General features: G+C 43.6%; 1 protein-coding gene across 2 annotated transcripts in view; it reads right to left on the reverse strand.

Moving 5' to 3' along the window:
- myripb (myosin VIIA and Rab interacting protein b) overlaps nucleotides 1-26,721 on the reverse strand; it is a 398,586-nt gene that overhangs the window by 266,046 nt on the left and 105,819 nt on the right. For both annotated transcript variants that reach the window (XM_043719526.2, XM_043719523.2), the window contains exon 3: nucleotides 6,282-6,503. In XM_043719526.2, the coding sequence (XP_043575461.2) occupies nucleotides 6,282-6,503 (222 nt within the window). The remainder of the gene's footprint in view (nucleotides 1-6,281; nucleotides 6,504-26,721) is intronic.

Raw genomic sequence — 26,721 nt, forward strand, 5'->3', positions numbered from 1 at the left:
TCCCACACAAACCCATTCCCCATTACTCTACATTTACCCCAGACTAATTCACCTACCCTATACATCCCTGAACACTATAGGCAATTTAGCAAAGTAGGTTCACCTAACCTGCATATCTTTGGACTGTTGGAGGAAACCCACGCAGACATGGGGAGAATGTGCAAACTCCACACAGATAGTCACCCGAGGATGGAATTGAGCCCGGGTCCCTGGCGCTGTGAGGCAGCAGTGCTAACTACTGAGCCACTGATTCATGTTTGAAAGAAACGTTTCCTGCCATCAACCTGTTTACAACTAAAACTAAACCACTTGGTGAGTTTGGAGAAGATTTGTAGCTCAGGTTGAGGTTCTGGATGTAAATTTGCTCGCTGAGCTGGAACCTTCCAGCTCAGTGAGCAAACTTACATCTAGAACTAAACCACTTGAACACACAACCAACCCCAGTTCACCAACTTGTCTTTTTTAAACTGTTTACCTCCCAACCAACCTAGTCACATAATCAGTTCAGGGTTTTAGACTGAACAAAGCTGCTCTTCGCAACATATCTTCTTCCGGAGAAAAAGGAGATTTTAAAAGGACCAAGAACCCACCAGAAAATAAACTGTTTCCACAAGGGCTGTCACAAGATCGACAGACAAAGAACAAGTACCCAGCTCAAACAATTGTAATAAAGTCAAGTAGTAAGCAAGCAAGAAATGGTTATAAAATATAAAAAAAAAGAGAAGTAGGATATTGTGAAGAGGGAGTTAAATATGGTGAATGGGAAATTAGACATTGTGAAGAGGGTGGGGGACGAGGCCGAGGGGGTGGGGGACCAGATCGAGGGAGTGGGGGACCAGGCCGAGGGGGTGGGGGACCAGGCCGAGGGGGTGGGGGACCTTGTGAAGAGGGAGTAAGATATGGTGGAGGAATGAAATTTGGAACAGGGAAGTGAGATATGGTCAAGGGGGAAATCAGATACTGTAAAAAGATAAGGAAAGTAAAAAGTGGAATCAGAAATGAATAAGAAAAAGATATTTAAAGAATTGTCACAGAAACAGCAGCACAAAAGAAGAGCTGTTAAAAAAAAAGGCTGAGATAAAGATGCAACATATGAATAAGACAGATTCAAAGTAAATAGCTGCCTGGAAATAATAAAAAAGGAAAGTCACCAGTATTACTAGATCACAGGGCTGCTCTCTCATTAGAGAGACAATACTGGTGGTGATTTAACCTGAGGGTCACCACATCTCAGGTGGAGGAGCAGGTTAAGAAGAGTCCTTTGCGATAACCACAGACAGTGCAGGAACAGAACCCATCACTGAGCTAATCATCCAGTCCAAACTTAAAGATGTTCTGGTGAAATGTGTGGCATAAAACCCAATTAAACACATACATTAACACCTTCAAATTCAGGATAAACACAGTGGATTCTTTATTGTCATTAGGTGCTACCGAGCACTCGTATTAAACTGAACAGAGGGAATTGGCAGCAAACATACTTCTATCGATCAAAAATTCAAAGAAAGTAATTGTTTTTTTTCTGCCAGAGGCCAAAGCAAACATTTGTTTTCAATTCTTTTTCCTCATATTTACTCCAAGAGATAGGCTTCACAAGTTTGTCCATTCATTTAGTGAACCCTGTTGGACTCCCTCATTGACCTCCAAGCCCACATCCCAGTAATTTCTGATGGTAAGTACACCACAAAATCAACTCCAATTCACCAAATATATTGGTGGAAGTCTGGAAATTCCCCAGATGTTGAAGACCATTTTAGATTATGTCATCAAATACTCTGAAGCTTTGAATCATTAGCATGACCTAAAAGAATAATCTATTCTGACATTTTAATTCAGACGCGTTTTCAAACAAATCATTTGCTTATTTTGATTCCCGTAGTGACTCCTCACGTGTAAACTGCACCATTTAAACATCTCCTGAACATCCCCACGTCAGATTTTACAAAGACACACTGGCCTTCTTCATTGAACTGAATTCTATTGGCCCCAGTTATTATTCATGAAGTGTTCTCTTGCAGATCATGCATCCAATTACAGGGCTGGCAAAAATTAATAATTTGAAAATTGAAGATGGAAACTAAGAGACTAATTAAATTAATTGCATTACGACTACTGATGCTAGTTTTAGTCTTGAACACTCAGAAATCTGTCTTGAATATTTAACATGAATTTCTGACCATTCTGAATCAGTAGGTGTGTGAAATCAGATTACACAAAACTACTTTCATCCCACTGCTAATATCGTCGAACATCAAGCAACAAAATAAAGCTGCTCGAAAGTTTCAGTGGCACTTGAGGAGTTGTGATGAAGGGTCAATGACCTGAAACATTAATTGTTTCTCCTCACTTTCAGGTTTTCTTTTATTCCCAATGCCTACATTTTGTACTGCATTCTAAACTTACAAGAACTGGATTGGATGGGGTGCTAAAATATCATCCATCTCTTTCAGAATCACGCCTCAATCAGATAGATCTTCTCTTTGATGCTTCTAAAAGTCTTAAATAAAATGAATTCATGCAATGCTAATCTAGCCCAAAGGATATACCATAATGTTGTACCTAATTATGCACATTCATCACCAGCTGAAACTAATTACCACAAGGAAGGAAATGGAATTGCCAACCGACTGCAGTAAGGGTTTGCAGCCAGAGTATATAGGAGGCAAGTTACATGCACAGCATACGGCATAACACTATCATATGGCATAACCTTTGGAGCTGCATGGCAAGCTGCTCAAGATGTACCCAGCAATCTGAACTGCTGCTCAATTCTGCTTGATGGAAGTACCAGTGCCTCCATGGACGTGAGACTGCAGTGCAGTTCAGTCACAGACTGTGCATTTTCTGAGAGAAGCTGGGAACTACAGAGGTAAGACCATCCGCACACTGTCAACTGCTGGGCTGAGACAGGGATTGGAAAGGTAGGAGTTTGTTGCCGTATAAAACAGAATGGGGCAGCCAAGGCACGTAGAACATCACCACATGCTGCACCGCTGAGGATTACAAAGAAGCTGCATGTGAAAGCCTTTGCAATTCATAAGGGCAGTGATGTTCTGCAAGGGAGACCTCAGGTGCAACTTGGCTTGGATAACCTGTAGTAGACAAGCCGGAGGCTGGAAGAACACAGCAAGCCAGGCAGCATCCGGAGGTGGAGAAGTCAACGTTTCAGGTGTAACCTTTCTTCAGGACTAGAAGAAGGGTGACACCTGAAACGTCGATTTCTCTACCTCCTGATGCCACCTGCCTCTCTATCTTGGATAACCTGTAAACTCCTCCATCTCCAGATGCCTACTTTGTCATTTCCTGTGATACATGGGGATTGCAAGATGAGAGTTTCACTTTTGGTCAGGGATTGACGGATGTAACAAAACATTTGTCTTGGATTATCCGGGGAACAAAGACCCTGGCCACTGGAACGCCTTGAGCCAGAGTATATCTCCAGCACCATTTCCTCAGTCACAGGAAAGCAACAATTCAGGGAAATGCCAATGCTTGCACCCATTGTAACCTCTCTTTGGAACCAATCCAAAATCTCTGTGTTGCAACTTGCAATTTTTCATTAAATTTGTTTCCTCTTGCAGGCACTGAATATTAAACACAAGTTGTCTGACAAACCTTCCTTGCTGCTCATACTGCAAAAGGTAACCCCCAAACTAACATTTGGGAATGCCAATGCATAATTTTGGTGTGTTCACCATGTTCACTCAGGCTATTCTATCACATCATTGGTTAAATGTCTCCATCAATCAACCACCATCATCATTTACTTTCTGAATTTAACACAATTAAAAATTTCAGAGTATCACACAACAAAATACTAAGTCACTTCAGTCAACACTGGGGGTGGGTGACCTAATTCTCTGCCAACCAAGTACATTCGAAGGATCATGTTAAAAGAGTAAAGTGAGGTAGCGAGGCAGGGAGGTGTCTGAATGACAGCCTCTCAAAGCAAGGTGAAAGGGCAACTAAAGGTGGGAAAATTAAAATCGGAGATGGTCACAAGGTGAGAATTAGAGGAGCAAAAACAGAAATTGCTAGCAAAGCTCAGCAAGTCTGGCAGCATCTGTGAAGAGCCCTTCATCAGGAACATTCCTGAAACATTGATTCTCCTGCTCCTCAGATGCTGCCTGACCTGCTGTGCTTTTCCAGTGCCACACTTTTTGATTCTGGCTCTCCAGCAACTGCAGTCCTCACTTCCTTCTGAACTTCAATGAGCTACAGGCCCAACCTACTCAACGTCTCCTCAACCCACTGAGCCTTCTCTGGACTGCCCCCAATGCCAGTATCCATTCTCATCGCTTGTGATTGTGAATGAAATCAGTGTTTTTGGAAATGCTTTGAGCTTTCACAATTCACTCTCAGAATGTGAGCATCGCTGATCCCAAACCTCTTACTAGCGTGCACTATCAGAGCTGCAGGCAATCCCACAAGGAAGACAGAGATGGATCCCAGAATCATGTAAGTCTGAAACTTTTGGTCGGGGGGGGGGGTGGAATGGTTGATTTGGAAGACCGGCAGGAGACATCAATTACCTTGGGATTATCAATTTGCACTTGCCAATTGAAACTATCAATTGTTTTTAGTAGATATAGTTTCTGTCTACCTTATAGGTTGAGGACGCTGACTTCCTTTATGCAAAACAGGTCTAAAGAAAATGTGCTACTGTAGAAACCCTGTAAAATGATTAACTGAGAAACCTTTGACAATGAATCTCCTACTGAGCAATCTTCCAGTGAGGTGAGTTCCAACTGCTTAACAAGAGAAACTTTACGCTTTGCAGTAATTAATTTCAGTACAGTTACCAAGAATTTTATTGTAATTATTGTATGTTCTATATATAAGACACCATAGTCTTACTCTCTCAGAGAGACAGAGAGTGAGAGTGCAAGACAGAAAGAGACAGAGACGGATGAGTGGTGGTGATTTAATCTGAGGGTTACCATACCTCAGCAGAGGTTGAGGGGGAGAGTGCTTCATGGTAACTTAAGTTGGTGTGAGAATTGAACCCATGCTGTTGCCATCACTGTGCATCGCAAATCAGCCGTCCAGGCAACTGAGCTAACTAATCCTCATGTTCTCTATGAAGGCCCACACAATGGGTGTGAAAGTGGCTGGGTTAAAAAGTACAAAAGTATGTGCAGCTGTTACTGTTTCTACGGTGCTCAGGAACTGGGGCATCCACGTGTCATGAACATCTTTAAAAATCAAATTCTGCTGAGATTTAGGAGTGCGATTGGGGCTGTGTGGGTCACAGTGAGCTGGGGTGGGGGTGGGGGTGGGGGGTGTCAGTTCCAAGACATTTTTGCATCTTGCCCCATTGCCAGCCCTTCAACAAGTCCCTTGGCCTTCTCCAGTCTCAGTTTCCAGCATTCCCTCTCTTGAAAGTGATGGGGAATTTTTGGAGTCCCGTTGATATACTAAAGAATTCTAAGGCATTCATAAGAGTTATTAAACAACATTCCAACCACATAAGGAGATATGAGATTACTCCTTGGCCAAGCATTGAGCTAAGTTTAAAGGACCACCTTAAATGAGGAATGCAGTAGGGACGCAGAGCAGATTAGGAAGGGAATTGGAGAGATTGGAGAAAATGCAAAAGGCTGGGGAAGCTTACGGATTCCAGAGGATTGGGAAGCCTACGGATCCCAGAGGGTTGGGAAGCCAGATGAGAGGCCGAGAATAGCAGGGATTCAAAGTCAAGGGTGAGAATTTTAAAACAGTGGTGTTTCCAGACTAGGAGGAGGTCAGCGAGCAGAAGGGTGATGGATAAAGGGACCTTCTTTCAAGTTAGGATGCACCCAGCAGAAATCAAATTCACACGCGAACGAAAGAGAAAAGCTGCATAATGAAGACTTCAGTGACAGACTGGAGAGAGGAATGGCCTACTCCAAATCAGAATGTGCCCTCCGCAAGAGATAATCAACTCTTAAAAAGAAAGTGTCAATGAGCAAAAATGGAGGATACGTTCTGCCGTTTACAAATTAGATTGAGATCGTGTGTATGCTTCATTCGAGCCATAGAAACACTTAGTTCACATTTTTTTCCAATCAGCTGTTAACATCTTAGTACTGCCCACCACATGTCTCTGCAGAAAAGTGAACAATAGAAATGATCAAACACTGAGGTATGTCTGTGTAACGCACCAAGCCCCAATCTGTGTGAATACTCAACTCTGTTGCAACCATTGGTCCATCATCAAGTTTGAGGTCAAATGAGGTCAATTCAATCATAATGTCAATAAAGTTCATAAAAAGGGTAAGACGGAGATAGGCAGGACTTACCGGGCCTGGTGACACACGGTACAGATCCAGGCTTTCTCCTTCTTGCTGTATGCACCACAGTTCTTGCAGATATTGAACTTGCAGTCGACACAAGGACGTTTGGTGTTAATGAGGAAGGTAAAAGGGCTACAGCAGCGGATGCAGCAGTTCTCATTGAACTTCTCCTGCTTGGAAAGGATTGTGCGTTTATTGCCTTCCTCGTTCAGTTTCTGCTTCAGTTCACTGTAAGACAGAAGTCACCGTTTCCAACAGTTAGATAACAACGTTATACAAGTGTCTTCCCAAAGGGACTCCCTAATATTAACAACTGAGATAGAACATACTGGAAAAGTTTCTGTGGGTCACACAGCATTTGCGCAGAAGCCAAGGTTAGGTAAATGCTTTAGGTCACTAATCATTCTTGGTACAGGTCATTCTGCTCTTACACGCATTTCATTAACGCGCTGTAACGCGAATGACAAACTGGGGACGCTGCTTCTCAAGTGCGAACTTTTAAAACATGCGTTAGCCATAACGCGATTACATCACCAACACTTTAAGCGTTTTCTAAAGTGCAGGGTTGCACAAGAACACAACCATCATGTTATAGAACAACGCTGAAAATGTGTTGCTGGAAAAGCGCAGCAGGTCAGGCAGCATCCAGGGAACAGGAGAATCGACGTTTCGGGCATAAACCCTTCTTCAGGAGGGCTTCCTGAAGAAGGGCTTATGCCCGAAACGTCGATTCTCCTGTTCCCTGGATGCTGCCTGACCTGCTGCGCTTTTCCAGCAACACATTTTCAGCTCTGATCTCCAGCATCTGCAGACCTCACTTTCTCCTGTTATAGAACAACGACTTGTATTCCATGTACTTGGAATAATAATTGTTAGTTTCTGCGAGTGATATGAATGCAACTTTTGTGTTTCTAAAAGAAACTATGGGATGCAATATTTCTGGAAACATATTCTGATCCCATTTCATAATCATTCTGCTTTTCCAGAAGCTTCCCAGTTTTGAGTTGTACCACTGACTATTCTTTAGCTCACAACTGTATAAAAATGTCTCTCTCTTTCACAAATGGATACAGAATAGAATAGGAATAGCAGGAGGCCACTCATCAATCAAACCTATTCTCTGATTCAATGAGATCATGGTTGGCCTGTAACCTAACGTCTAATCCTCGCCAATGCCTCAGATCTGCACTTCACAACAATGTCAGCCTTAAAGTGAACAATTAATCTGCATAACCCGTTGTTGTGGAAGACCGTGTCAATCTTCCACTGTCATATCATTGGCTATCTACATCGATGGTGAACCTCCAAAATTACTATTCCGACAACAACCTCATGTCAGCACTTCAACACAAAAAAATATATTAAAATACACTTTGAAACTGCTATTTGATAGACAGATTCAAGCATTAGGAAGCTCAATGCATTTAAAATACTAAAACCTGTTACTAAATCCAATTGACATTAAAAGGATGATCAATGGGTTAAACCATTTCAAACAGCATTGGGTACTTTTTGTTTTGAAAGTTTGGCCAGTTTAAAACAGGAAGTCTAAGTTTTGTAAATTTATTTGCAAATCAAAAGGTCATCCTTACCAGAGGTAGATAAGTTCTTGATTGCCAAGGGGATCAAAGGTTATGGGGAGGAAGTAGGAAAATGGGTTTGAGAAACTTCTCCGCCATGATTGAATGTTGGGGGACAAGAAAACTGCAGTTGCTGGAATCCAAAGTAGACGGGCAGGAGGCTGGAAGAGCACAGCAAACCAGGCAGCACCAGGAGGTGCAGAAGTCAGCATTTCGGGTTACACCCAAAACGTCAACTTCCCTACATCCTGATGCTGCCCAGCTTGCTGTGTTCTTCCAGCCTCCTGCCCGTCTACTCCATGATTGAATGGTGGAGCAGGCTCGATGGGCCAAATGGCCTAATTTCTGCTCTTATGTTCTGATGGATATTTACAGATTGGTGGCAAGATCCCTGTGAGAAGTCACACGACACCAGGTTATAGTCTAACAGGTAAACCTGACAAAGGGGCAGCACTCCGAAAGCTTGTGATTTCACATAAACCTGTCTGACTATAACCCAGTGTCATGCGACTTCTGACTTTGTTCACCCCAGTCCAACACCAGCACCTCCACATCAAACATCCCAGTGAGGTTTTGTCTATTGGCTCTCACCAGTAAATGTTATCAGCATAAAGCTAGAATATTGCTCAATGTTGAGACTGCTGGTTCTGGTGGGAGACTGGTGTATTGAAAGAGGGCTCTTACAGATCTTTTAGTACCTCATTGGGGGACACAGTGCAAGGTTAGAATTATTTGCTTCCCCCGGGTCCTAACCTGGAGAGGAGGCATGAGGGGACTAGTCCATTATCCCCCTCGAAAGGTAAGTTTCCAACTATTGAAAGGAGAGACATTCTCCAGTGTCATTTCCCGGACCCCACTGGGGACTTGATGGGACTATCACTGAGAATACCTAATTCTACCGGAAAAGTTTGAATAATAAACATAGGAGCAGCAGGAGGCCATTCAGCCCCTTAAGCCTGCCATGCCATTTAATACAATCATGGCTGATCTCATCTTGGACTCAAATCCACTTCCCTGCCCTGTCCCCATTATCCTCAAACCAGTTACTAATTAAATCTCTGTCTCCTCCTCCAATGTCCCAGCATCCACCGCACTCTGGGGTAGTGAGGTTCACATCCCTTTGAGAGAAGTAATTTTTCCCCACCGGTTTTACATCTGTCACCCTTTATCCTAAAACTATGACCTTTCACGGTAGATTTTCCCACAAGGGGGAAGCATCTTCTCTATCCCTACTTTGTAACCCCCTTTAGCATCGTATATACCTCAATTCAATCTCCTCTTATTCTTCTAAACTCCAGAGAATATGGCCCTAAGCTGCTCAATCTCTCTTCAGAAGACAAATCCCTCATCTCTGGGATCAATTGAGTGAACCTCGTCTGAATAGTCTCTGCTACAACTACCTCCCTCCTCTGAGGTATCAAAACTGTCCAGAATAACTGGAATAAACACAAGATCAATGTGCCATTTATATTCTAATCGTCATCCTGTTTTAATGCCAATTGCCCCAAATGATTCATACTTTGTTACTCGCATGCATTTATTAGTTCAGTCACAATTCGATCACCATGGATTTCAGACTAAATCCCATTAATAGCTGAGAGCTTGGTGCAATGAATTGATTCAAACAGATGAAGATTGTAATCAGATGAGAATGGATTTGGATGTTGAACAATTATTCTTTTGTTGGAAATCTGCCATCTTTAAGAATCAATCCACTGTGTTGAGTGAGAAAGCAAGATCAGATTTCACCACATTTCCATCACGCTAAGATTTAACAGAAAGAATTAGGTTTTAGGTGAAACTGAGGACTAGGTTTGAGGTCTTTGCAAATTGAAACAATCAAATTTTATTCTTGAAAACAAGCTTCAAGCAGTGAAATTTATCAGCCAAAGTGTTATTGCAACTGCACCTGAACATCTAGCAATACATTTACATACTGGAACATTATTTGTCCATTTTGTCCAAATAGGTTTTCATATATTGAGCACTCCAAAACTCAAATAGACTCACCATATAGACACAGTGGCTACAAGAGCAGATCAGAGGCTATGAATACTATAGCGAATAAATCACCACCCGGTTCACCAAAACCCTTCCATCATCTACATGGCACAAGTCAGGAGTGTGATGGAAGACTCCCCACTTGCCTGGATGGGTGCAGCTCCAACAACACTCAAGAAAGGTCAACACCATCCACAACAAAGCAGCTCGCTTGATTGGCATTAGATCCAAAACATTCACTGCCTCCACCACCGATGCTCAGTCGCAGCAGTGTGTACTATCTACAAGGTGCACTGCAGAAATTCACCAGAGATCCTTAGACAGCACCTTCCAAAGGGGTAAATGTAGGGGTATGGGTGGGTTGCGCTTCGGCGGGTCGGTGTGGACTTGTTGGGCCAAAGGGCCTGTTTCCACACTGTAAGTAATCCAATCTAAAATTCACAACCACTTCCATTTAGGACAAAGGAAGCAGATATATGGTAACACCACCATATATCTGCAAATTCCCCTCCAAACCACTCACCATCCTGACTTGGAAATATATCACCCACCGCTCCTTCACCGCCACTGGGTCAAAATCCTGGAATTCTCTCTGTAATGACATTGTGGGTCAACCCACAGCAGGTGGACTGCAGCAGTTCAAGAAGGCAGCTCACCCCCCACCTTCTCAAGGGCCAACTATGAACAGGCAATAAATGCTGACCCAGCCATCAATGCTCACATCCCATGAGAGATTTAAAGAAATCTTCCTGGCAACTGCACACCATACTACACTAGATTAAAGGCCTCTATTCTGTTCTTTGTTCTAATCAGGTAGTGAAGAAAATCAGGGATCTGAAGTCCTGCTGGTGTTCCATGTTAACAAGGACAGGAGACAACTGCAAACTCCCAGAACTGTTACGGAACCAGCTCATTTAAGCAGCAATATCTTCCTCTCACTGAAACAGCCCCAAAGAAATCCCAAGTAAAACTACTCAATCATATCCAGGAGACGTACCAAGGCTCAGACAGTGTCAGAAACCTCACTCTTAAGTCGGCAATCACCCCAAAAGAGGTGGAATATGAGTAAACACATGTACACTGGCCCATTCGCGCTCTCCATCCAGCAATTCTTTATCTTTGTTTTCAAATCTCCCCACGACCTCCTGCCTCCCACCCCTGTGATCTCCTCCAGTCCCCCAACACTCAGGTCTTTATATGTCCCTCAACCCACTCTCTTGGCCAGTTGATTTTGATCGACCTATTTCTGGTGGTTTTATCTTGAGCTGTCTGGACACTAAGCTCTGAAATCTCCTCCTGAAACCTCTCTCTTCTGAAATTCTCTCCTCCTGCAATACTCTAAATCTCTCTCCTCCTTCAACAAGCTCCTTAAAATCTCTCTCTTTGACTAAATGTTTGGTCACATGCACTCGTATTCTTCTGTTTGTCGTCCAAATTTATTTCAGTTCCCGTAAAGTGCGCTGGGATGTTCTGCTATGTTAGAAGTGATGAGGAGAAAGGGAGGACTGCAGATGCTGAAGATCAGAGGTGAAAAATGTGGCGCTGGAAAAGCACAGCAGGTCAGGCAGCATCCGCGGGAGAGTCAATATTTCGGGCACATGTCTGATGAAGGGCTTATGCCTGAAATGGTGATTGTCCTGCTCCTCGGATGCTGCCTGACCTGCTGTGTTTTTCTAGCACCATACTTTTCAGCTATGTTAGAAGTGAGTCCATCCCAAAGGAACTCCACAGGAGAGCCATATTGGTCTCAAAACGTTAACTCTATTCACGTCTCTACAGATGCAGCCAGAGTTGCTGAGTTTCTCCAGCGTATTCTGCTTTGAAATCAGTCAGGTTGTTTCCACTGGCCCATGAGTGAGTGCCCATCCTATCAGTCAAGCACACCACTGGCATTTAAACCTAAACCCTCTGCCCCCTTTGGTGTGGTAACTAGGGCCAGTGCAAGTTCCCAGAGCGTGACCTTCCACAGGCCAAACAGGAAACATTGGCAGTTTGAAAACAAAAATAAAATGTTTCTTGCACACAGTTTGGAGGCCAGAGGGCTGAGACTGGCGATTTTGGAATCTTATTGCGAATGGAATTAATGGCTGTGAGGTGGGCCCGGATCAGGACTCCTCGTGATGTCTGCAAGGAGGCGGCATTGCAGCTGGGGAGTCCCTGTTCACCAGCTGGACCTAACCCCCAGGACAGATTGTGACCCGGAGACTGGGACCCCTTACAGAAACCCTGGAGACCTTAACAAAACCCAGAGCTATGCCTGACCAGAAGAATTGTAAAGTTGAACATGACTTCTTTTTTTTACTGCCTTTTATGACTTCCTGTCAATTGAACAGAAGATGAAGCTCTATTTAAGTAATTTCTTCTCATTCACTTTGTAATCCAAAATTGGATTGCGGTGACAAAACACCTTTCACTGTATTTTCCCAAATACAAATGACAATAAAAACATTCATTCAAATTAACTCACAGCTTTGCCACACCGATGGTAATAATACTGACTTATTCAGATCAGCTATACTTTTGAAGGGCAGAGTTCAGGCTAATAAACCTGGCATTGCTCGATGTTCAAACCTGCTGGCATCCTGGCACTGGAAGTTCTGTTCCAGGCCTGTACCTGCTGCAGGTGGTAACGAGAGTTCCTTTTATTTTACCCCTTGCAATGTTAGAGGCTGGCACCCGTGATCCCTGTTCCTGGGAAGAGCTGCCAGTCAGAAACCCAAAGTGAAAACCAGGGACGCCCGTCGTAAAGTTAATCCCGTGACTGTTCGCACCCACCACAAACGGTGCAGGAATACACAAAAGGCAAGACTGAAAGAAGCGAGATATGATAGTTAGACTTGGTCGTCAGCAGTCGACCCGCCTAATGCAACAGGAAGGAGTTTTGACTTTGAAAGTGGATCTCAGTGAGGATCATCCAACCCAGGCACAAATACCCAAGTATTCTAGCGTCACAATCTTCAGGAATTTGATTCACTCCCTGTGATGTCGAGTAAAGACTGCAGGTTTTGGACACTGCAAAGGCTCAGAGTCCAGGCACCATGCCGGCAAAAATAATACATGGACTGCAAAACCAGCCACACCCCTGCCTAAGCTGTTCTAGTACAACACTGGCATCTACTCGACAATGTGGCAAATCGCCCAGGTGTATCCTGTCCACAAAAAGCAGGACAAATCCAAGCCAGCCAATTACTGCCCCGACAGCCTTCTCCTAACTATCTGCAAAGTGATGGAAGAGGTGATTGACATGCAGTCAAACATCACTTACCTCCCAATAACTTAGAGAGTCATAGAGCTGTACAGCACAGAAACACAATCCATGCCGATCAGATATCCTAAACTAATCTAGTCTCATTTGCCAGTATTTGACCCATATCCCTCTAAATCCTTCCTATTCATGTACATATGCAGATGCTTTTTAAGTGTTGTAATTGTTCATCCTCTACCACTTCCTCTGGCAGCTCATTCCATACATGCACCACCCTTTTTGTGTGAAAACGATGCCCCTTAGGTCTATTTTATATCTTTCCCCTCTCACCCTAAACACATCTCCTCTAGTTTTGGACTCCCCCCACCCCAGGGAAAAGACCTTGTCTATTTATCCTATCCATGCCCCTCATGATTTTATAAACCTCTATAAGGTTTAGCCCTCAGCCTCCAACGCTCCAGGGAAAACAGCCCCAGCCTATTCAGCCTGTCCCTGTAGCTCAAACCCTCCAACCCTGGCAACATCCTTGTAAATTATTTCTGAACCTTGGCAAGTTTCACAACATCATTCCGAGAGAAGGGAGACCAGAATTGCACACAATATTCCAAAACTGGCCTAACCAATGTGCTGTACAGCCGCAACATGACCTCCCAACTCCTATACTCAATGCTCTGACCAATAAAGGAAAGTATACCAAATGCCTTCGTCACTATCCTATCCACCTGCAACTCTACTTTCAAGGAACTATGCTGACTGAATCCTGTTTTGGACTCCAGCGTCTGACCTCAATCCAGCCTTGGGTTAAATGTGAACAAAGGAGCTAAATTCCAAATGCGGGGTGAGATGAACTGCTTTTAAAGTCAAGGCAGAATTCAACTGAGTGTGGCATCAAAGGCTCCAAACAAAACTGGAATCAATGGGAATCAAGGGGAAAACTCCCACTGGTTGGAATCATATCAGGAACACAGGAAGATGGTTGTTGTTGTTGGAGGTCAGTCATTTCAGCTGCAGGACATCTCTGCAGAAGTTCCTCAGAGCAGAGTCCTAGGCCCAATCATCTTCAGCTGCTTCATCGATGACCTTCCCTCCATCAAAAGGTGAGAAGTGGGGATGTTCGTCAATGGTTGCACAATGTTTAGCACCATTCGTGATTCCGCAGATACTGAAGCAATCCATGTCTAAAATTAACAAGACCTGGACACCATGCAATCTTGAGCTGACAAGTCACGAATTCCATTCATATCCCCAAGTGCCAGGCAATGACCATCTCGAACAAGAAAGAATCCAATCATCTTCTTTTGGCATTCAATGGCATCACCATCACCCAATCGCCTACTGTCAACATTCTGGAGGTTGTCATTGGTCAGAAACTGAACTGGATTAGCCATATAAACTCTATGGCTACACAACCAGGAGGGGGACTGGGAATTCTGTGGTGAGTAACTCACCTCCTGACTCCCTAAAACCTCTCCACAATCTACAAATGTGATGGCATAGTCTCCACCTGCTTGGATGAATATCACTCCAACAACACGCAAGAAGTTCACCATTACCAGAGAGAAAGCAGCATGCATGTCACATAACACCCTAGTCACAACCTCTAATATTCACTCCCTCCACCACTGATACACTGTGCTAGCAGTGTGCACAGTCTATGCAATGCAATGCAGAAATCTGCCAAGCGCCTTACAACAGCATCTTGCAAACATACAGCCTCTACCACCCAGTAGGGCAGGGGCAACAGATGCGTGGGAGCATCACCATCCAAGCCACACACTATCCTGACCTGCAGCCATCATGTGTCACTGGATCAGAAGCCAGAATTCCTCCCTATCACAGCCCCCTTAACTCTAGCTGGACCTATACCCCAAAGAGTGCAGCAGCTTCAAGAAGGCACCCATCACCCACGTTCTCAAGGGATGTGCAATAAATGCTGGCCCTGAAAACGCCACGCCCAACCTGAAGAATAAGAAGACATATATGACCCAGGAACAAACAAGAGACCTCAGTGCCTGGAAGTCACTATCGCAAAATCGCTATGAACTAGGTATTTGTACTTATCATGCTGAAAAATTATTGAGTGAAATTAGATTTATTTCACAGAAATCAATTTTTGAAAATAATAAAAAAATTAAACTCTTTTTGAGATGTACAATAATTTTAAGAAACACATCAATAAATCATAGACTTCTCATTTCAAAGAAGTCAGACAAATCATTTAAAAAAGCAATATACAGTGTAACTAAAATTGGATAGGTCAAGCTAAAACATACAGACATAATCATATTTATTAAACCAGTTAAATCTTTAGCAAGATTTATTGGTCTTAATGTAACAAAAATTATGTGAAATAAAGGGGAAAGAAATCCAACCAAGTCCTAGAAGACGAAACAGAGAGTTGAGTTATTCTGAAAGCCTTAAGGGACTATCAGAAAGGAAGCAATTCAAAATGGACAAATGCAGAAATATTTACATGACCAGGAAATGAGGACACAAACACAGAGCTGGCTCGGCCAATGGGAAGATTAAGTCAGTAAACCCTGTGTTCCACCAGTGGTATAAAGCCTCATGGTAAGCAGCATGGATACACGTTAGCTGTTTATGTAAGTTAATGCTCATCAGGTATAGAGACAGAGAATATATAGAGCAATGAAGAAAGCATATAGTAAGATATTTTGTTGAAAACAGCTTTCATCCATTGTTAGTAGATTTCCAATGATGTTTCTTTGAGGAAGTGGATCAGTAAAGTAAGGAAAGGATCATAGAAATAACAGTTCACAGAGAATTCAAAATGAAGCCAGACACCAAAGGTGATGCATATTTTGTATATTTGGTTTGGTTCAAAACAAAGCAGTGCAGGAACTTTTACAAATCTCTATATCATGTTTTAAAATGTCTACATGATGTTTCAGCTCTTGGGTAAATAAGAAGCTACTGAAACCAATCTTGGAGTCAACATCCAGGCTTAACCATTCAAACACTGAGATCATGGATCAGTTAGCAGGTTCACATAATCAAACACAGAGCACGTGAGTAATTGAACGCGACAGCTTTAGGAAAGTGAGCACTGGTGACTGGATAGAGCAGGACACATTGAAGCACTGATGATTTGGAGATGCCGGTGTTGGACTGGGGTGGACAAAGTTAAAAATCACACAACACCAGGTTATAGTCCAACAGGTTTAATTGGAAGCACACTGGCTTTCGGAGCGCTGCTCCTGCATCAGGTGATTGTGAAGCACATCTGCTGCATATGTAGTTCCTTAATATCCAACAAGTGACAGTGTCAAAGGTTAGGTCTCAGGCATTACTGGATGAAGGGTTGACAATGAGAATTAATATTGCCTTGGGGAATAAGGGCAATGAGGCCACACTCGTTCGAGTTCTGCATTTAAGGCAGATCATCTCACCTCGCCTCTGGAATTTAGCTCCTTTGCTCTTGTTTAACCCAAGGCTGTACTGAGGTCAGACGCTGGGGTCCTGCTCCTGGTCACTGATAACACAATTGGACACAATCCCCATGGTGAGGACAAGAGCAGAGAGGTTGTGTCATGAGTTGGGTCTGAAGCTGGTAAAAATGGTACCAGCGTCATTTCCGCAGAGCACGTTAGATCTGTATTGTATTTTGCAAGTCCTTGTACGTAACTCATTACATTTCTATTTCTCACTGGGTCAGACTGAGGTCAGGTATGTTCACTGTACTCTGCTTTGTTCATAGCTACTTTCAAAGCAATCCCCTGCTCTATAACGGTGCAACAAAGCTTTCAGTTTTTCAAGCCTTTCCACCACCTTCAGGAACTGAGTTTACAAACACAAGCATTAAATAACCACTGTTATTGGTGATCATCTAACAAAACACCTCATGTATTAATTACCATCACCCTGCTGGCTACAAGACTAGTAGTGCCCATTAGACTCTAAAGGGAAGCAATAAGAGCCTGCACTTCAGGAGTTGTAATGCCTGAGGAGACAATGATACACACAGAGAGAGGTGATCTTGTTGAGCACAAACCCAGTTTAACTTGAAATCTTGGGAGCTGCTCTCTCCCAGCCAATGTTACTTCACTGAGAAATTAGGTGTGGAGGGTTTGGAAAGTGGGGTGCACGGAGGTACAGATTTCTGGGGGAGTAATGCAATTCTGGTGATCATTAAATTCGATCATTTAATGTACACTTGTCTTTTGTCGGGCAAGGCTTCCCCTTTGGGTGCAAGTAGGGAAATTTCACCTAAATTGCTGTCAAAATTGTTCTGATTGGATTAAAAGTGGAATTTTGACTCTTCCCCTCTGGTGCGCTTGGTGGCTTTGGCATTTAATTGCAAGTTTTTTTTAATGTAAATCCTTTTCATAATGTTATAATTACCTCATTTCTAACTCACTCTCCGACACTCCAAGTAATACCACTGCTTTCCTTTTAATCCTCTTTAGTGAAACAAAACTTTTTTTTAAACTCTAAGATTTGTACCTGGGTACTTGTACCTAAGATGGCGCCATTAAAAGGCAGCCAATGTAAAAACTTTTCACCGTGCTCCTGAATTTGTGTACTGCAGTACAAATGGCAATAAAGAATATTCTATTCTATTTGAAAAGGGAGGTGGTGGGTCAGGGGTCCTGACATCGTCCCACTCCTATCCCCATTAAATTTGCTATGACATGGGTGGGGTGGGGGAGAATAACTTCAACATGCTACAGATGTCGGCTCATAATGGAATACTGTTTATTTTCAGAGTTTCTCATTCCAGCTGCCATATTGCTTTGCCCTTACTTAGCTTTTTGCTGTAGCTCACTCCTTGATGTCGGAGAGGTTTCAAATCTTTTAACTTTCTCTGATATTAGCGAGTGTTGAGAAGATTTGTAGCTCAGGTTGAGGTTCTGGGTGTAAGTTTGCTCACTGAGCTGAAAGGTTCATTTTCAGACGTTTCGTCACCATAGTAGGTAACATCATCAGTGAGCCTCCAGTGAAGCACTGGTGTTATGGCCCGCCTTCTATTTATGTGCTTAACTTTGTGGTTTCGTTTCCTGTTGTGACATCATTTCTTGTTGTTTTCTCAGAGGGAGAAATCTCTTCGATATTCCTCTGACTCACCTCAGAGAAATGAAGAGATGATACAAGATTTATTGACAGTGCTCTTCAATTACAAGATGTCTCCACACCTGTTCAAAGTTCAGGTCCTTTCCCAGAATCTATTGTTCACTTTAACTCTCAGAGGCTACATGCAGCCTCGCTTAATCAAGCACATTCAACACAGATAAACCAGACTGACATAGTCAAACACAGATCAATTAAACCACTGAACACTGCAACCACAGCTGTTATATCAGATAATTCCAAGTTGTAAGATTTCCATTCAGGCCAGTCTAATAATGGGACATTACCTCATAGCAAAAGCATAGAGAGCAGTGTGCTACATCATTCATAAAGTCCATCAGTGTTTCAACAGAATTCTTTTGCTCAGTGATACCAGCATATGAGCGCTGAGCAATTTATTTCACTCAGTTATTCTGAAAGGGCTGCAACATGTCTTTTGCTATTTCTAGGGAGAAGAGTCTTCAAATATCTGACAGAAATAATTTCACAAAGAGGTGGTTTCACATCAGTAATGTCAAGTGCTGTCTATAAAGGCAGGTGTCACAAAGCTTGAGCCAAAAATTATGTGTTTCAAAGGAATATAATCTTACTTTTAAAGATTTAAAGTAATAGTCTTATTAAATGCAAAAGGAAACTGTAGGAGCCATAAACCTTAAATAGCCAGGGTTCTTTTGCTTTTCCCGTTGACTATTTTTACCTTAAAGGATTGTACATTTTTATTTGAAAAATAAGTACTAATTCTTCAATTATTAGCCAATGTTAATGGTAGACACTGCCCTGTGTGTTTTATTTTTGATTGTGGACAAAAATGGGAAAAAGACTCTTAAAAATAATTTCTTCCAAATTCTTCACTTTTAAAGAAAAAGTTACTGGATCTCATTGTGAGCTGTGTTTACTCTGCTGCTTCCCTTGCAGTGGGGGAAGGAGAGACAGGACAGCACATCATCAGGGTGTATGTACAGACGGAGATTCAGCCAGCAAAGCATTGCTGATTGGTCATGTTTGCACTAACCAGTTATGGATGTAGTAGTGATTAGGCCTGGTGACAGCTCTCCGATTGGCTGCTCAGGAGCCAGAGTATTTACAATATAGAGGGATAAATAGAATAAAGAAAGAGGGGAAGAAATAAGAGCAATGCAACAATAACAGGTTGAAATAATGACACTATCAATTATTTTAATGATGTATTTTCCAATCCTACTCCAGAGCCTTGAGGACATACATCTAGGCTGATGTTCCAGAGCAGTACTGAGGCCGTGCTCCAAGGCCAGATGTGTGTTGTTTTTTGGATGCAATGTTAAAACATGGTCATAGCTGCCATCACAGATGGACCCAAAAAAACTGCTATCACTATTTCAAAAGAGATTTTCTTTGGTGTCCTGAATAATGGTCCATCAACATCACTAAAAAAAGAAATGTAGTTTGGCCATTGTCATGTGGCTATGGAACTTAGTGTATATACATTGGCTGAAAAATGTCTTGCTGGAAAAGTGCAGCAGGTCAGGCAGCATCCAAGGAGCAGGAGAATCGACGTTTCGGGCATCAGCCCTTCTTCAGGAATCAATTCCTGAAGAAAGGCTTATGCCCAAAACGTCAATTCTCCTGCTCCTTTGATGCTGCCTGACCTGCTGCGCTTTTCCAGCAAGACATTCTTCAGCTCTGATCTCCAGCATCTGCAGTCCTCACTTTCTCCTATACACATTGGCTGTTACATCCTACTGCATCATTCTCATCACTTTTGCTAAGTTACCATATTGGTTGTAAAGTGCTTTGGGAGGAGTGTTTGAACAGTGTGGCAGAATCAAGTCAGATGTGGCAAGGGCACCATTGACCCCCATGCCCTCCCAATTACCATGCAACCTCCTATGGGGTTGACAATGGAACTCAGAGGCACTCACAGCTCCAAAGAGTATCTTCAGGGATTACAGCTGGTGGACCTCCATTTCCAACAGTGTAGCACTCCCTCAGTACTGCATTGTGCACCAGCTGCACTGCAGGAATGCAGCTTGAATCTGCAACGTACAGAAATGAGACAAGGGAGGGCAACTAGCTCAACCAAGCTGACTTTGGTCTCATTGCTCCTGAAAAACCTCCACATGGGATGAGGTGAAATTACTCGACGCCATTCTGAACTGTCAGGAGCAGCTTCAGTCCTGAAGAATTCCCGAAGAAGGGCTTATGCCCGAAACGTCGATTCTCCTGCTCCTTGGATGCTGCCTGACCTGCTGTGTTTTTCCAGGACCACATTTTTCAACGCTGGTCTCCAGCATCTGCAGTCCTCACTTTCTCCTAGAAGCAGCTTCAGTGTCTGACATTTATCACGATAAAGAAACCATGTAAATATTTGCAGGATTATCATTCATCAAGACTGTGTGGTGCCCCCAACAGCAGCAGTGAATGATGCAAACACTGAATGGCACAGCAGCCACAAAGGAACAAGAATGTCTAAACAAACTCAATTCAGAATTATACAACATTAAACCTGTAATTAAAATATTTACAAAGCCAGATTCTGGAGAAATACCTCCAACTTAATTAAATGAATCTAAATGTTTAGTCTCTACCAAACTGTTTTAGGTTCCTCTCATCATTCCACATGATACAGTACTCCCAAACATCTACAATCGGGGCCTGTCAAGTCAAACATATATTAATTAAAAATCTACCTGCTCACTCCCCAAATATTGCTGTCTCTGACCCCATTAGTTGGACATAGATGCACCTCTGTTGGACTGGGGTGGACACAGTCAGAAGTCATGACACCGGATTATAGTCCGACAGGTGAGTCTGTCAAAGGAGGCAGCACTCCAAAAGCTTGTGATTTCAAATAAACCTGTTGGACTGTCATGTGACCCATTAATTGGGAATGAATATAGAATTCCAAAGGACGCTAGGAATGATTGATCAAAGTGACTATAACAATAAAACAAAGCTGACTGTATTTTCACAGCTAGGTGCAACAATACCTAAGTCACGCTGAGTGACTACACTCACTACAGAGCCCCGGCACAGCAGAGAGTCCATTTGGCCCGTCAAGCCTGTGCTATGATGTGACATCACACTTTAGTTGAGGACAACCTGTAGAAGTCAGTTTTACCATGTCAGAGTCAAGTGAAGAATTACATTAATTTCTAGCTGCCATTCTGCTGTTGTAGCATGTAATGTGCTTTGGTTTAGAAGTGGTGGGTAAAAATGCAGATAACCTACTGAGTGTATTAACTCGATTGCATTCTCTTTATTGTGGCTACAGGCTAATGAATTCCTCTTTTAATTCTGTTTATGATTTGTTTCTGGGGTGTGCTGGCTAGCCCAGCATTTAGTGCCCAGAGGGCAGTAAAAAGACAGTGTTCATGGGTCTGGACTCACAGTGAGGCCAGATTTAACTCCAAGCTTTTCCTCACCCCATTGAATTCAAAGTTCACCAGCTGCCGTGGTGGGATTGAACTCATGTCCACAAAGCACTAACCTGGGAGTTCAGGATAACTCATCCAGTGACATTACCATTGTGCCACTGCCACCCATTTGATTTGATGTATTGTTGTCACATGTACCTAAGTACAGTGAAAAGCTTTGTTTGTGAGCAGCACAGGCCGATCATAGTAAGCAAGGTCATACAGATTATATGGTGAAAACAAACTTGAACTGAGGTCACACCACATACAGTGTGCGCTCGGTGAGATCAGCATCATCAAAATCAGCATTATTCGAGGCTAGAGAGGTCTGTTCAGCGGTCTTATATTGGCAAGGAAGAAGCTGCACCTGAACCTGTTGGTGCACGTGTTCAGGCTTCTGCATCTTCTGCCTGGAGGAGCAGGTTGTAGGACAGCATTACCAGGTTGGGAGGGGTCTTTGATGATGTTGGCAGCCTTTCTGCCATGGATGGAAGGTTGGCTTCTGTGATGGTCTGGGCTGTGCACTCAACCTTCTGGAGTTTCTTAAGGTCCTGGGCAGAGCAGTTGCCGTACCAGGCTGTTAGGCACCTGGATAGTATGCTTTCTATGATGCATCTGTAAAAGTTGGTGAGGGTCCTTATGGACAGCCAGATTTCCTAAGTCACCCGAGGAAGAAGAGGGGTTGTTGTGCCTTCTTGATCGTCGCACCGACATGGCAAGTCCAGGACAGGTTGTCAGTTATCGTCACTCCTAGGAACTTGATGCTGTCAATCTTCTCAACCTCCACAGTGTTAGTGTGGATGGGAGCATTTTCTCCTCCTTTTTTCTGAAGTCAATGATCAGTTCTTTTGTTTTGCCAACATTGAGAGAAAAATTGTTATTGTTACACCACGACACCAAGTTCTATATTTCCTTTCTGTATTCTGACTCATCATTGTTTGATATCTGTCCTGCCATGGTTATGTTGTCAGCAAGTTTGTAGATGGCGTTCATTCAGAATTTGGCAACACTATCATGGGTGTACAGGGTGTACAGTAAGGGGTTGAGAACACATCCTTGGGGGACTCCACTGTTGAGAGTTTTCGTGGAGGAGGTGCAGTTGTCTATCTGGTCTATGGGTCAGGAAGCTGAGGATCCAGTTGCAGAGGGCAGAGCCGAGACCTTGATCTCGGAGTTTTGGGATCAGTCTGCAGGGGGTTTATGCTGTTGATGGTGGGACAGGATACACAGGAACATCTGTCACCAGCTAAAAATCAACCTAATGCTTATCCCCGGCCTACACTGTTAGTCACTCTCAGTTGCATTGAGACATGAAAATAGGCTTCAGACTCCATATGTAGAGGCATTGTTACTGGTTAAACATGGTCTGATCTGCATAAAAACCTGTTGGGTTTACAAGACAACATTTGGAAATCCCAATGCTCAATAGGTACCATCCGTCCCCCCAAGACAGAAGGTTTAAGTTCCAGCCAAGGATTTGTTGGCTAAGGAAGGTGTATTCATAACAAATTTCTAAGCAGCCTAGTACTCCTTCCAGCATCTCCCCATTATTCCCCAAAAGGGGATAACAAGTTCAAAAAAGGGAATAGGGATAACCCCGGGAATTACAGGCCAGTTAGTCTTACTTCGGTGGTAGGCAAAGTAATGGAAAGGGTACTGAGGGATAGGATTTATGAATATCTGGAAAGACACTGCTTGATTAGGGACAGCCAGCACGGATTTGTGAGGGGTAGATCTTGCCTTACAAGTCTTACTGAATTCTTTGAGGAAGTGACCAAGCACGTGGACGAGGGTAGAGCAGTGGATGTAGTGTACATGGATTTTAGTAAGGCATTTGATAAGGCTCCCCATGGTAGGCTTATGCGGAAAGTCAGGAGGCATGGGATAGAGGGAAGTTTGGCCAGTTGAATAGAGAACTGGCTAACCGATCGAAGTCAGAGAGTGGTGGTAGATGGTAAATATTCAGCCTGGAGCCCAGTTACAAGTGGAGTTCCGCAGGGATCAGTTTTGGGTCTTCTGCTGTTTGTAATTTTTATTAATGACTTGGAAGAGAGAGTCGAAGGGTAGATCAGTAAATTTGCAGATGATACGAAGATTGGTGGAGGGCTGCTGTCGGCTGCAAAGGGTCTTAGATATGATGCAGAGCTGGGCTGAGGAGTGGCAGATGGAGTTCAACCCTGTCAAGTGTGAGGTTGTCCATTTTGGAAGGACAAATAAGAAAACGGAATACAGGGTTAACGGTAGGGTTCTTTGTAAGATGGAGGAGCAGAGGGATCTTGGGGTCTATGTTCATAGATCTTTGAAAGTTGCCACTCAGGTGGATAGAGCTTGTAAGAAGGCCTATGGTGTATTAGCGTTCATTAGCAGAGGGATTGAATTCAAGAGTCGTGAGGTGATGTTGCAGCTGTATAGGACCTTGGTAAGGCCACATTTGGAGTACTGTGTGCTGTCTGATCACCTCATTTTAGGAAGATGTGGAAGCTTTGGAGAGGGTGCAGTGGAGATTTACCAGGATGTTGCCTGGAATGGAGAATAGGTCGTACAAGGATAGGTTGAGAGTGCTAGGCCTTTTCTCATTAGAATGGCAAAGAATGAGGGGTGACTTGATAGAGGTTTATAAGATGATCAGGGGAATAGATAGAGTAGACAGTCAGAGACTTTTTCCCCCGAGTACAACAGAGTGTTACAAGGGGACATAAATTTAAGGTGAAGGGGCTGTCAGGGGTAGGTTCTTTACCCAGAGAATGGTGGGGGCATGGAATGCGCTGCCTGTGGGAGTGGCAGAGTCAGAATCATTGGTGACCTTTAAGCAGCAATTGGATAGGTACATGGATGGGTGCTTAAGCTAGGACAAATGTTCGGCACAACATCGTGGGTCGAAGGGCCTGTTCTGTGCTGTATTGTTCTATGTTCTATGTTCTAAGTGTGTATGAAGATATGAAACCAACAGCACAGAAATACCTCACTGAGCCTTGGATCTGTGCCAATGTGCCATTCCGGATGAAGGGTTTTTGCCCAAAATGTCAACTCACCTGCTTCTCGGATGCTGCCTTTTTCAGCACTACTCTAATCTTGACTCAGTGTCTGCTCCACTCTACCCTCCTCCTACCCATAACCATATCCTGTCCCTCTCTTCTTCCTGTCTTAGTTAGGCCATGGTGTCTTATTCAAAAAATGTGGTGCTTGAAAAACACAGCGGGTCAGACAGCATCCGAGGAACAGAAGAGTCGACATTTCAGGCATAAATCCTTCATCAGGAATGTGAGGGGGAACGGGGTGGGGGGGAGCAGGGCTGAGAGATACGTAGTGGGGTGTGGGTGGGGCGATAGTTAGTTGCAGGTGGGGGGGTATTTGTGAAGGAAGATGGTCAGTTCAAAAGGATGGTGACCAGTTGGAGGGCTGGTTCTGGGATGAGGTTGGGGGAGGGGAGGGGAGTGGAAACTGGTGAAGTCAATGTTGATGCCATGTGGTTGGAGCGTCCCAAGGCGGAAAATGAGGTGTTTTTCCTTCAGGCATCTAGTGGCATGGATTTGGCAGTGGAGGAGGCCCAGGGCTTACATGTCCTTGGTGGAGAAGGAAGGGGATTTGAAGTGGTCGTTGGGGCAACAGGGCGTTGGGGTTGCTTGGTGCGTGCGTCCTGCAGATGTTCCCTGAAATGCTCTGTGAGTTGGCGTTCTGTCTTATTGCCACCAATGCACAGAGGGGAATTTGTGTCTTTCTGCTAATTCACTGCGACATTGGCAAAACAGCTGCCAAAGCAAAAGCCTAGACAATGGTGTTGATGCTATTTTTCTGGGAATTCTGTGGCTCTATTTCAGAAGTGGTCGCACGAAGGACCTCAACTGAAAACTCATCCTTCCATGCCATCGTCTGAGCTGCTACAGTATTCCAAATGAGTTGACAGAAGAGATTTATTTCAGCGTCACTGTCAATAGTTGAGATGCACGATGCTGGGGGAGTCACAGCACATGTGCCAACCCGGAGTATTTCAGGCTGACAGTGAAGTCTTTGGGGAGACCCTGCACCTTTTCCCTCATCATGCAGTCCTCCTCCATCCTTTCAGATCCATCCGGTCCTCCTCCATCCCTTCGGATTTATCCTGTCCCATGGTGTGTGCTTTTGAAGCGGTTGACTCACTCGGCCAGGCTGGGCCAGATGGTATGACATGTTAAAACATGTCACATCTGACCCTAATGCACTGGTGATGGGCATCAAACCGCTGGCCCCTCCCATCAGACTAGAGGGAGAGCTGAGCAGTTGGAGCTTTTCAATGAGATATTAAGACCCGGTCTGCTCCCTCACGTTAAAGATCTCGTGACAGTACTCTGAAGAGCAGCAGGAAATCTGAGGTGTCTTTGTCAATGTTTAGTCCCTGGTCAATATTACATAAGACACCAGAGATTGTCTAGATCATTGTCACATTGTTATCTGTCAGAGCCTGCTGTGCCTAAATTGGTTTCTACATTTCCCACGTGCGATAGTGGCTGCACTTTAAAAGTACTTTGTTGCACCTTGTGTCTTTCACTGTGTCTCACACCTGCACACACAATAAAAAAAAATTTTTAAAATAAAAGTACTTTGTTGGCTGTGAAGAGTTTTGGATCATCCATTCTCTACACGTGACAGTGACAACACTTCAAAACAAAACTTCATTCGCTATGAAATGTTCTAAGGTGTCTGGTAATCACAAAAGGGGCTTTTCAAATATAAGTCTTTCTTTATTGAAACTTACACACATTGGAATAGCTGCGATGTGATGTATTATCTTCCCAGTTTAAGCAAAAGTGGCAGTGAGCTGATCTCAATCACTCCAGCTGACATCTATGATGCGGAGGTGTTTATAAATTTCTATTTAAATCAAATCCTTCACGAGTTTATTTCATTGACAAAACACTCTTATCAATGTTGGACAAGCCTCTTCCTCACATCTTTTCATCTTCGTATAGTGTTGTTCCAAAGTTCACCTCCTTCACCCCATATTCTGCAATTCCCACCCTCACCATAGATCCCTACAGTGTAGATGGAGGCTATTCAGCCCATTAAATCCGCACTGAACCTCTGAAGAGCATCCTACCTAGACCACCCAATCCCCATAATTGCCAAGGGCATCCCTAGTCACTAGAGGCTATTTAGCACAAGATTAGAGTGGCGCTGGAAAAGCACAGCAGGTCAGGCAGCAT

Source organism: Chiloscyllium plagiosum, unplaced genomic scaffold, assembly GCF_037043375.1.
Source record: "Chiloscyllium plagiosum isolate Xiang-an unplaced genomic scaffold, Cpla_swu_hap1 HiC_scaffold_34, whole genome shotgun sequence".
NCBI lineage: Eukaryota > Metazoa > Chordata > Chondrichthyes > Orectolobiformes > Hemiscylliidae > Chiloscyllium > Chiloscyllium plagiosum.